Source organism: Gymnoscopelus braueri (genome assembly GCF_963280865.1).
Source record: "Gymnoscopelus braueri genome assembly, chromosome: 8".
In the NCBI taxonomy this organism is placed as follows: Eukaryota; Metazoa; Chordata; class Actinopteri; order Myctophiformes; family Myctophidae; genus Gymnoscopelus; species Gymnoscopelus braueri.
Window position 1 is genome coordinate 1,368,461 of NC_137609.1, and position 10,709 is coordinate 1,379,169.

Sequence of the window (10,709 nt, forward strand, 5' to 3'; positions counted from 1 at the left end):
CTTATCGGGGTAAAAACAAAGGTAGGGTATAAGTGCTTTACTTTGGTTAAAATAAGTGCTAAATAGCTTTATATTCTGATAGTACTCATTGCTATAGAGTGTTTGTTCAGTAAAAGGAGTCTACCATGTCTCTCCAGCTCGTTATTAAACAGAAATTGCATTTTCAGTGCTCTCTCCTGATTGGCTTAAATGTTGTCACCTACCTGAAAATGAATGTATATTCTGTTTACTAAAGAGCTGGAGAGACCCCTGTGACCGAACAAACGCTCTGTGGCAATGATTACTATCAGAATAATAGTACTTTAACAAAACAAAAAAAATTATCACTTATACCCTACCTTTAAATGCATCATCATCGACATCTATTAACTTAGTCTGTTTAAGGCATCACTTCCACAATAATTTGTTCGCACTTTAAAATGTTGAAAATAATGTTTCCAATAAACGATTACATTCCAAAGAAGCCCATAACAATAAACGCAAATTAATCCACTGTATAGAGCTATGTGAGAACTGTACAGCCTAACGCATATCATTCCAAAGTCCCATTGGAGAAGCTGAGACAGGCAGCTACTTCCCTCCTGTGATCCATTCCTCTTCCTCGTAAATCTCTGCCTGTCTCCCCATAAAGCAGAAGCCAAACCCATTCTTTGCACCGGATCTTTCTGAAGTCATCTTTCAGAAGCCATTTAAAAAAACACTACATTTTCTGCGAGGTGTAGGCGCCTGATGCTGCTGCCAGCGGTCCCCGGTGCATGGCTGGCTGTGTGGCTGTATGGCTGGCTTAATGCGTCCTTCCTTCAAAACTCACCTCTTGTGTGTTTGAACAGCGATGGATGACACAGGGTAGACTTGGAGTCGACTGCAGTGGTCTTCCACGGTGATCCCGGTGACTTTTTATACTTTTTCAGTCCATGGACATTTGAGGCATGAGCTTAGCTGACACCACACCACCGCTGAGAGACAAGAGAGAGGGGGTGGTGAAAATGTGTCCAGTAGCCAGACAGAGATGGGTCTATTTTGGGTTTCCTAAATTAAATCACTTAAACAGCGAAAAAAGCAAAAAACGTCTTCAATATCCTCCCAATACACTGCTGATGACTGTGAATTGGACTGAGAGAGCTTGACACTTCAATTCCCCCGTGGATGAAGAGAACAGCATGCAGCATTTACTTCTGAATGAGACCGTTTGCTTGGTATGTAGTTGCTTTTCCTAATAAACCTTTTTTTGAGTGAGTTATTTATACCGTCATTATTTTACAACTTATTATTTTATTTGAACCACATTTCGACCATGTTTGCGATGTCAGAAACATCTTTCCTTTAAAGTCGAATTATTTCTTGAGAAAATTTAACACTTTAATGTCTGGAAATTAATAATTATTTTCAATAAAAATGGTTTAAATGACAAATGTCAAATAGAAGCACATTGTAATACTGACACTCTCCTGAAGGGGGCAGCGCTGCCCTTCCGGAGGGCTGGGCAATATATTGATATTATATCGATATTGTGATATGAGACTATATATTACTAGATTTTTAATATCGTAATAACATGATGTGCCGTAATTCCTGCTTTTAATCACCAAACTCCAAAAATAATGAACACCTGACCCAACAACACATAAAGCCAACACTCTCAATCAACACGGCCACGTTCTCTGGCGGGACGTTTTGCGCGGAGATAATGTGCAGAACCGTTTCCACCAACAGCTTTTTCAGAGCGCACTTTTCGTTGTGCGCTTGAGAAAGCAGCCTAATAGACAGTGAAACGTTGTCATATTTAAAATCATATCAACATACATAGCCTAACTGATTACTATTATAGCCTAACTGACTGCCCATACATGGGCAACTGGCGGCCCGGGGCCGGGGGCCACATGCGGCCCCCACCTTCACTTAATGCGGCCCCACAGGTTAATATTGGAATACTGATATATTATTGATTTCAGCTGTTACAATTCCACCATGCAAACATGACCCGCTAGACCAGGGGTGATTATTTTCCATCCTAAATCATAGAATTTAGCTTTAGAGTTTAGGTTGTTGGAACGACAGGCTTTGTCACGGACCTTCGGTGGTGTGTGTGTGTGTGTGTGTGTGTGTGCGTGTGCGTGTGCGTGTGCGTGTGCGCGTGCGTGTGTGCGTGCGTGCGTGTGTGTGTGTGTGTGAGAGAAAAATGTCACATAAAGTGGGAGAATTTGTCAATAGAACAACAAGGAAATCATAGCAAATAGTGCAAACATTTAGCTTTACTAGAATTCACATATAAAGTTATACAAAATAGGATACAATGAATGAATTACAATGGTTACCAATCTATGGATGCATACACATTGACCTACACATGAGTTAGGTATTGTCTGTATATTCATACAATTTATTACATAAATATGAATAAGTATATTCATTCAAGTTACTGTGGTTGTTCTTGAGTTGTTTATTAATAAAACGGAAGAAGAGGAAGAAGAAGATGAAAAAGGAGAAGAAGAAGAAGAAGAAGAAGAAGAAGAAGAAGAAGAAGAAGAAGAAGAAGAAGAAGAAGATCCGGAAATAAAGCCATACGAAGATTTCCGCCTCCGTCCACTTCCTGTTTAGCGTTTTCATGAAAACGGCTCTATCTTGAGTGAATTTCGCGAGACACACTATTTTCAACGTGTGCTGCAAGAGAAGGGGCCGTCGCGGTTGGATTGTTTTTTCTCTGGGTTACGCACACTGATACCGGGTGTGTTTACAAACGGCCGGATGAGTGATCATTTTGGATATACATTTTCTGTGGCCAGTTGGAAAGGTAAGAAAAGCGTGCATTTTTGGTGAGAGATGGTATATTCACATGTTACAGCAAATATTGAATTGTTGGCTCAGGAATGCAGCAAAAGAAAATGTATTGAAGGCTTCATGAGGTGAGTAATTGACAGAAAATAAGTCATTTATTTTTCGGTGATGCCATTTGCTGCTCAGACATTCTTGGAGCTGACGAGGACGATGGGGATGTGTCGTCTCTTCATCTCTCGCTTCATCTGGCACCAGGAACACGGCGTGCAGCACGAAGCGTAGACACAGTCTCTGCACATGGTATCCTGCACATAACACCAGGGGTGGGGGAAAAGTACTCACATTATGTACTTCAGTAAAAGTATCAATACTGCGATGTAGAAATACTCTGTTACAAGTAAGTCCATAAAAAAATTACTTGAGTAAAAGTACAAAGGTATTGGCATAAAAATGTACGTAAAGTACCAAAAGTAAAAGTTACGCAGAATGTCCTATTTCACAAGTGTTCAAAATGTATACAAATCTTTTGAAAATAGACGATCTACAAGCTCACTGCACAAAACATGGCAGATGTGGGACAAAGTCACTGTTTTGCACAAGTACAAGTCTCAAGTCTTTGCTCTCGAGTCCCAAGTCAAGTCCCAAGTCAAGACAGGCAAGTCCTAAGTAAGGTCCAACTTTTTTTTTCAAGTCCCAAACAAGTCCTATAAGCTTGCTTGGAATGTATCAAGTGACTTGAAAAGACTTGAAGTCTCAAGTCAAGAGAGGGATGAAGTCAAGTCACGAGTCATTGGTGTAAAAGTCCAAGTCGATACCAAGTATTGTAAGTTATTGGTCTAGTAATTCTAAACGTCCAAAGTCATCAAATTTCTCAAGTCTCAAGTCCAAGTCTGGAGTCCACACGTCTGAAACATAGTACATAGTACATGTCCAGGGGTCATCAATATGTCCATACACGGACAAATGTGTCCGTGGAAAGACTTGTCCTTGTCCGTGGCAAATAGTTTTGCTACTACTTTGCGACTACTACATTCATAGAAGTAGGCAAGCAGTGTGAATATGCGTGTGTGTGTGTGTGTGTGTGTGTGTGTGTGTGTGTGTGTGTGTGTGTGTGTGTGTGTGTGTGTGTGTGTGTGTGTGTGTGTGTGTGTGTGTGTGTGTGCTCGAGAGACAGAGACAGACAGACAGACAGGCAGACAGACAGACAGACAGACAGACAGACAGACAGACAGACAGACAGACAGACAGACAGACAGACAGACAGACAGACAGACAGACAGACAGACAGACAGACAGACAGACAGACAGACAGACAGACTTTACCTTGATGCCATAGCGTTGCCTCATGGACACTCTCATTGACATGGTGATTGGACGGACAAAGCCACAGATGTCCAGCAGAGGGAGACAAAGACACTGTCCGTAGCTCTTGGTGAGGGTGCAGGCATAGCAGGGACAGCACCAGAACCCAAAACAACCTGGTTGGAACACATGAGTGCAGGCTATGAATAAACTGTAGAATGAACTAATCTGAGTCTCACTACTATATTTCTACAAATACCTACCTTGGTAGTAGCATCCTCTGCCCCCCGCCTAGCTCTGATCCATACTGCCCTGCCAAGGCAAAGTGCAGTAACTATATGAAAACTAAAAATCACTGAAAAATTGGTTTAAAGGGATAGTTCACCACCAAAATGACTTATTTTCTATCAATTAAACACCCCATGAAGCATTGAATGAATGGAGATTTTTTTGTTTCTGTCGCATTCCTAAGCCAATAATTTGATGACCGGCGGCGGCTCCGGTAGGAGACTCAAAGTGTCAACTTTGTGTCTCCTACCGGATACATTAGCATCTTTCCGCCGGTCATCAAATTATTGGCTTAGTAATGCGACAGAAACAAACAAATAGCCATGAATTCAAGGCTTCATGAGGTTTGTAATTGATAGAAAATAAGTCATTTTTTGGGTGAACTATCCCTTTAAAAGTGATTCAACTGGTCAGCCAAATGAGATATCGCCATATAAGTGATATTACACTAATTGTACATCTGTTCTTGAGGTAATTGTTTATAGCCTACCCCAAAATCACAAAGGCTAATTTGACCTTTGGGATACACAAAGAAGTCGATGTGTCCAAAAACGTAGTTACTGCACTTTGACTTGGCAGGGCAGCATAGCCTAGAAGGAGTTCTCCTTAAAGCTATGGGACTTTCTAGTCTTTGCGCTCGCACCACAGGCTGCACAGCCTTTTGTCTGCAGTAAAAATTAAAAATACACTTTAGCTACTCACCAAACAAAGACGGTTTTATGGAGTTGAAAGCCAACTCTACTATAAGTGGGAACACTCTGAGCCCCCCCCCCCACCTCATATTAATATTTAACATTTTGGCCAAAACGTGTATTTTAGACGTGAGGTGGGGGGCTCAGAGTGTTCCCACTTAGTAGAGTTGGCTTTCAACTCCATAAAACCGTCTTGGTTTTGGCTGTGCAGCCTGTGGTGCGAGCGCAAAGGCTCGAAAGTCCCATGCCTTAAAGACGGGGTGCCGTGATTTTCAGTGATTTTTTTCCCCCCCAAAAAACATAATCATCAGGTATTATGGTTATACTAGGAGGAAGATTTTTTTTCAAAAAAGTGTACAGAAAGTGTTAAAATAGTTTTTCTTTGGACACGCCTTCAGTTCATTAAGTATACCTGGTTCTCACCTTGGCACCTCCTCCACCACCTTAGCACCACCCACCTGTCCTAGTCCCTCCTCCTCCTCATGCCCACACCTGTTGTGTTATGATAATGAGGGGGAGGGTATGTTTTTACTGTGTCACTAAAGCGCTGTTTTTCTATTGGCACTTTTGACCCTCAAGGTTTCTGCCTCCAGGAAGAAACTAAACATAGTCAAAGAAGACATAAAACACCATAAAAACACCACCAGGGGGCTTAATGAAGTTCTATCAACCTCATAGACACATGAAAAACAGAAAAAGTGCAAAACCATGGCACCACCTCTTTAAGGAGAACTCCTTCTAGGCTATGGACCAGAGCTACCCCCCACCCAGCCCCACCACTTATCCTTTTAGCCTAAATGTCTGACTGTACCTCGTGCTATTAAAATGTTTGTCTGATAAAGAATTCAATCAATCAATCAAACCCCTCCTCTCTCTGTAAATATACCTGTTGATGCTGCGTTTTTTATTTTTTTAAACCGCTGTTTCCCAGACAGTGGGTCGGGAGTCGACCCATGTTGGGGTCGCGGACCCATTTTTATGGGTCGTGAGTAAATCACAGTTTTTTACTATTTCAAATTTTCAGAAATGTCAAACATTTTTCAAGAGAATTTTATGAATTTCATGAAAAATGCCGTGACAATAAAATAAAATAAATGTAACTTTCAAGAAGTGAGTCAGCTAAACCAGCTAACTCCACCCCCCTTTGGTGGACTTTTAGCAGAAGGTTTGAGGATCCAGTGGAGTTAGCTGTTTTTTTTGTCAGAAGCACTTTTTAATGCTTTTCATTGGTTCAATATATTTGTTTACCAGCACACAGATGTTAAGGGTGTTCAATGGCACTGATTTTTGGAAAAAAATACAAAAGTGGAAAAATTGAGTTAGCTGGTTTCTGGCGGACAGCAACAAAATATAAATGTAGATGTAAATATATAGCATCTTACAGTCAGCCATGTCATCACAGCAGTCACAGATCCCAGAGCCCCAGTCGTTGGACTCAGTGGACTCCAGCACCGGCTGAGGCTGTCTGATCTCCAGTTTAGAGCTCATCCTGACTGAACACACCAAGCACTACAGTTACATAACGATTACTAAAGGGGGAAATGTGTGCACAAACACGAATTTCACCCACATGTAAACCTGCAGATGTGACAATAAAGATTCTGATTCTGAGGTAAGTCCGTAAAAGTCCGGAATTCAACATCTACTTGAGTGAAAGTACAAAAGTATTGGTATCAAAATGTATTTAAAGTACCAAAAGTGGAAAGTACTCATTGTGCAGAATGTCCCATTTCAAGCTTGTAGATCTGCTATTTTCAAATGGCCGAAATGTATATAGGGCTGAAGTGGTTAATGTATGTTTTGTAATAATAATCAAAATCTACAAAGCAACTAGTAAAGTAAAAGTTTCAAATAATTGTAGTGGAGTAAAAGTACAATATTTGCCTCTGAGATGTAGTGGAGTAGAAGTAAAAGTACTGAAAATTGGAAATACTCTAGTAGAGTAAAAGTACCTCATAATTGTACTTAAGTAGGCCTACAGTATTTACGTGCGAATACAGTACAGTACAGGATTTGATTTGTATCAATCAATCAATCAATCAATCAATCAATCAATCAATCAATCAATCAATCAATCAATCAATCAATCGTAACCACATAAGCCCTACAGTACTATATACTTCTTTGTATGACCAATAGCAAAACAATATGCAATATGTGAGCTTGTAGATTTTTCAGTAATATAAACACATATATTTTTGCCAGTTTTTGACAAATCTGCCCAAAATATGGATGCCCGGGTTAATGTGGTTAACACACACATGTGTAATGAAATAGTTCAAATGGGCTCTTATCAAACATAGATGTCAAACACATCAGACAGTCTACATTTCCCAAAAGGAAATACATGTATGTAATCAGTGGTGGAAAAAGTACTCACATTTTGTTCTTAAGTAAAAGTATCAATACTGCGATGTAGAAATACTCTATTACAAGTAAAAGCCCAGAATTCAAAATGTACTTGAGTAAAAGTACAAAAGTATTGGCATCAAAATGTACTACTAAAAAGTAAAAGTACTACTCATTATGCAGAATGTCCTATTTCACAAGTGTTCAAAATGTATACAAATCTTTTGAAAATAGCAGATCTACAAGCTCACAATGTGTCGCATCGCAATGCATTGAGCTTGTAGATCTGCTATTTTCAAATGACCTAAATATATAGGGCTGAAGCGGTTAGTGTATGTTTCATAATAATAATCAAAATCTACAAAGTAAGTTTTCAAATACTTGAAGTGGAGTAAAAGTAGAATATTTGTCTATGAGATGTAGTGGAGTAGAAGTAAAAGTATTGAAAAATAGAAATACTCCAGTTAAGTAAAAAATACCTCAAAATTGTACAGTACTTAAGTAAATGTAGCTACTTTACACCACTGTGTAATTCAGTCATGACCAGTAGCAGAGATAAAACATATCCCCACCGGGAATAACAATGAATGACCAACAGGGGGGATATCAAAAGCAGAGGCATGTATTAATGTCCCCCCCTCCATCCCCCAAAACAAATCCAACCCTGTGCATACCTCATTACAATTATAGAACGTAATCTAGTCAAATTAAGTGTACAGTGCATTATCTCAGACTATGATTATCACCAGATGTCAGGAAAAAACATAATATACATATATGGCTATTATGAGCATTTAATAAGTTTACTACACAAACAAAGATCAGGAGACAGGAGGGTGATCTTACCTGCGTGAACAGAGAGAGAGAGAGACACAGAGAGAGACAGAGAGAGAGAGAGAGAGAGAGAGAGAGAGAGAGAGAGAGAGAGAGAGAGAGAGAGAGAGAGAGAGAGAGAGAGAGAGAGAGAGAGAGAATTCTATAATTGATTATCTCTGTACGTCACCTGGTGAACTACAATTATGAGCTTTACCTTCGAGGGTAGGTGAAAGTTAATAGAAGAATACACCTTCTTCTGAGCCAGCCCGACCAGTTTGTCCTGCGTTCCTCTGACGTCACGTAGGGATTATTAAATGTTATTCAGTAAAACATCCACGACAGAAAAGAAAATAAGGCGAGGCTGTCTATGACATAAACAACTTCATATGACTCACCACTCTTAGTAATGCACACCATGTTCCAACGCAGTCTGAAAAGGTATATCCTCACACTTTACCTCACCCCTAGCACTCAGCTCTTCACTCACCCCTGGCACCTAGCAATCAACTCTTCACTCTACCTCACCCCTAGCACTCACCTCTTCACTCCACCTCACCCCCTAGCACTCACCTCTTCACTCCACCTCACCCCCTAGCACTCATCTCTTCACTCTGCCTCACCCCCTAGCACTCATCTCTTCACTCACCCCTGGCCCCTAGCAATCAACTCTTCACTCTGCCTCACCCCCTAGCACTCATCTCTTCACTCACCTCCTGGCATGCACCTCTTCACTCTACCTCACCCCCTAGCACTCACCTCTTCACTCTACCTCACCCCCTAGCACTCATCTCTTCACTCACCTCCTGGCACGCACCTCTTCACTCTACCTCACCCCCTAGCACTCACCTCTTCACTCTACCTCACCCCCTAGCACTCATCTCTTCACTCTACCTCACCCCCTAGCACTCATCTCTTCACTCACCTCCTGGCACGCACCTCTTCACTCTACCTCACCCCCTAGCACTCATCTCTTCACTCTGCCTCACCCCCTAGCACTCATCTCTTCACTCACCTCCTGGCACGCACCTCTTCACTCTGCCTCACCCCCTAGCACTCATCTCTTCACTCTGCCTCACCCCCTAGCACTCATCTCTTCACTCACCTCCTGGCACTCACCTCTTCACTCTACCTCACCCCCTAGCACTCAACTCTTCACTCTGCCTCACCCCCTAGCACTCATCTCTTCACTCACCTCCTGGCACGCACCTCTTCACTCTACCTCACCCCCTAGCACTCAACTCTTCACTCTACCTCACCCCCCTAGCACTCAAGCCCCTTTGAATTGAATGGAATGGAATGGAATTGAATTGAATTGAATTGAATTGAATTGAATTGAATTGAATTGAATTGAATTGAATTGAATTGAATTGAATTGAATTGAATTGAATTGAATTGAAGAGTAGACAGAGTCCCAACAGAAAGGGCACCTGTCTGTCACACCGTCCTGCCCTGCTTCCTCTCTCACTGAACAAAGACAGCAGCATGCCAACCACAGGCTGCACCTACTGCTGTTGACATTAAACAATGACTGTGTCTCTCTCTCTCTCTCTCTCTCTCTCTCTCTCTCTCTCTCTCTCTCTCTCTCTCTCTCTCTCTCTCTCTCTGTCTCTCTCTCTCCATTTGGTCCCATTTGTACACTCTCAGAGTTACGGACCCATAAGGGTCCATTTGGACGAAGTTGAGAAGCAGTACATTACAGTCCATGTTGAACTAATATGGATCAAATTGATTGATAGATTTTTGATTGATTGAATATTTTATTAGGCAAAAAATTTAAAACAGCACAGTTACATTTAAAATACTTTGTCTAACAGGTCCGTTCATAAAAGTCCTTGCGGACTTGTTTCCAATGAGGGCCTTGGTATTCAATTCATATACATATATAGTGGCACCACAGTTCGAATATCATTACAAAAAAACAGCAAAAAAAATATCACTATGTACAACAAAAAAAATAAAAAAAAGAGGGGGGGAAAAATATATGTACAAGAACAGGGGGGGGGGGGTCTGCTGTCTAACGGGAAAATGGTACTACCTCCTCCTTTGGCCACCTGAAAGGTGATTTTTTTAAGGCTCTTTTAAATGAGCCCAGCGAACTGCATTTTTTGAGGGATGGAGTTAGACTATTCCAATCCTGGGTGGCAGTGCTGTAGAAGGAGAATTTGCCCATGTTTGCTTTATGGTATTGTGACTGTGGGTGTCGCTAACCTTTTGGAGGTATTTACTCAGATATGCAGGAATAGGGGGCATATCGGGCAAATTTGCATTTACAATTTTGAAGGCCAGTCCCATTTTTTGTTGTTTAACCCTGTCTTCCACCCTGAGCCAGCCTAGGCTGGCAAAATGGGTGGGAGAAAGGTGGGTCATGGGCCCCAATCCGAGGAGTAGCCGAATCAGTTTGTTTTGGGAGGTTTGAAGCTTAGTCTTCAGTGACACTGAGGTGTTGGAGTACCAGGAGGTGCAAGCATAGTCAAAAAGTGGTTGAAT

The 10,709-nt window shown here is 41.3% G+C and overlaps 2 protein-coding genes across 3 annotated transcripts in view; one reads left to right on the top strand and one right to left on the bottom strand.

Moving 5' to 3' along the window:
• Positions 1-2,232: 2,232 nt before the first annotated feature.
• LOC308090391 (cornifelin homolog B-like) lies at positions 2,233-8,275 on the bottom strand. 2 transcript variants are annotated; one of them, XM_080435546.1, is made up of 4 exons: positions 8,253-8,275; positions 6,440-6,550; positions 4,099-4,253; positions 2,233-3,080 (listed from the first exon to the last, which is right to left on the bottom strand). In XM_080435546.1, the coding sequence occupies exons 2-4, from the start codon at positions 6,543-6,545 to the stop codon at positions 2,958-2,960; spliced, it is 384 nt and encodes a 127-aa protein (XP_080291672.1). In that variant the 5' UTR covers positions 6,546-6,550; positions 8,253-8,275; the 3' UTR covers positions 2,233-2,957. The 2 variants fall into 2 exon arrangements, with proteins under 2 accessions (XP_080291672.1, XP_080291673.1); XM_080435547.1 differs by lacking the exon at positions 8,253-8,275 and adding an exon at positions 7,438-7,461.
• A 353-nt stretch (positions 8,276-8,628) lies between these two features.
• LOC308090092 (uncharacterized protein) overlaps positions 8,629-10,709 on the top strand; it is a gene marked incomplete at its 5' end in the record, with an annotated part of 9,520 nt that continues 7,439 nt past the window's right edge. Inside the window, one exon of the mRNA XM_080435120.1 lies at positions 8,629-8,660. Coding sequence (XP_080291246.1) covers positions 8,629-8,660 — 32 coding nt within the window. The remainder of the gene's footprint in view (positions 8,661-10,709) is intronic.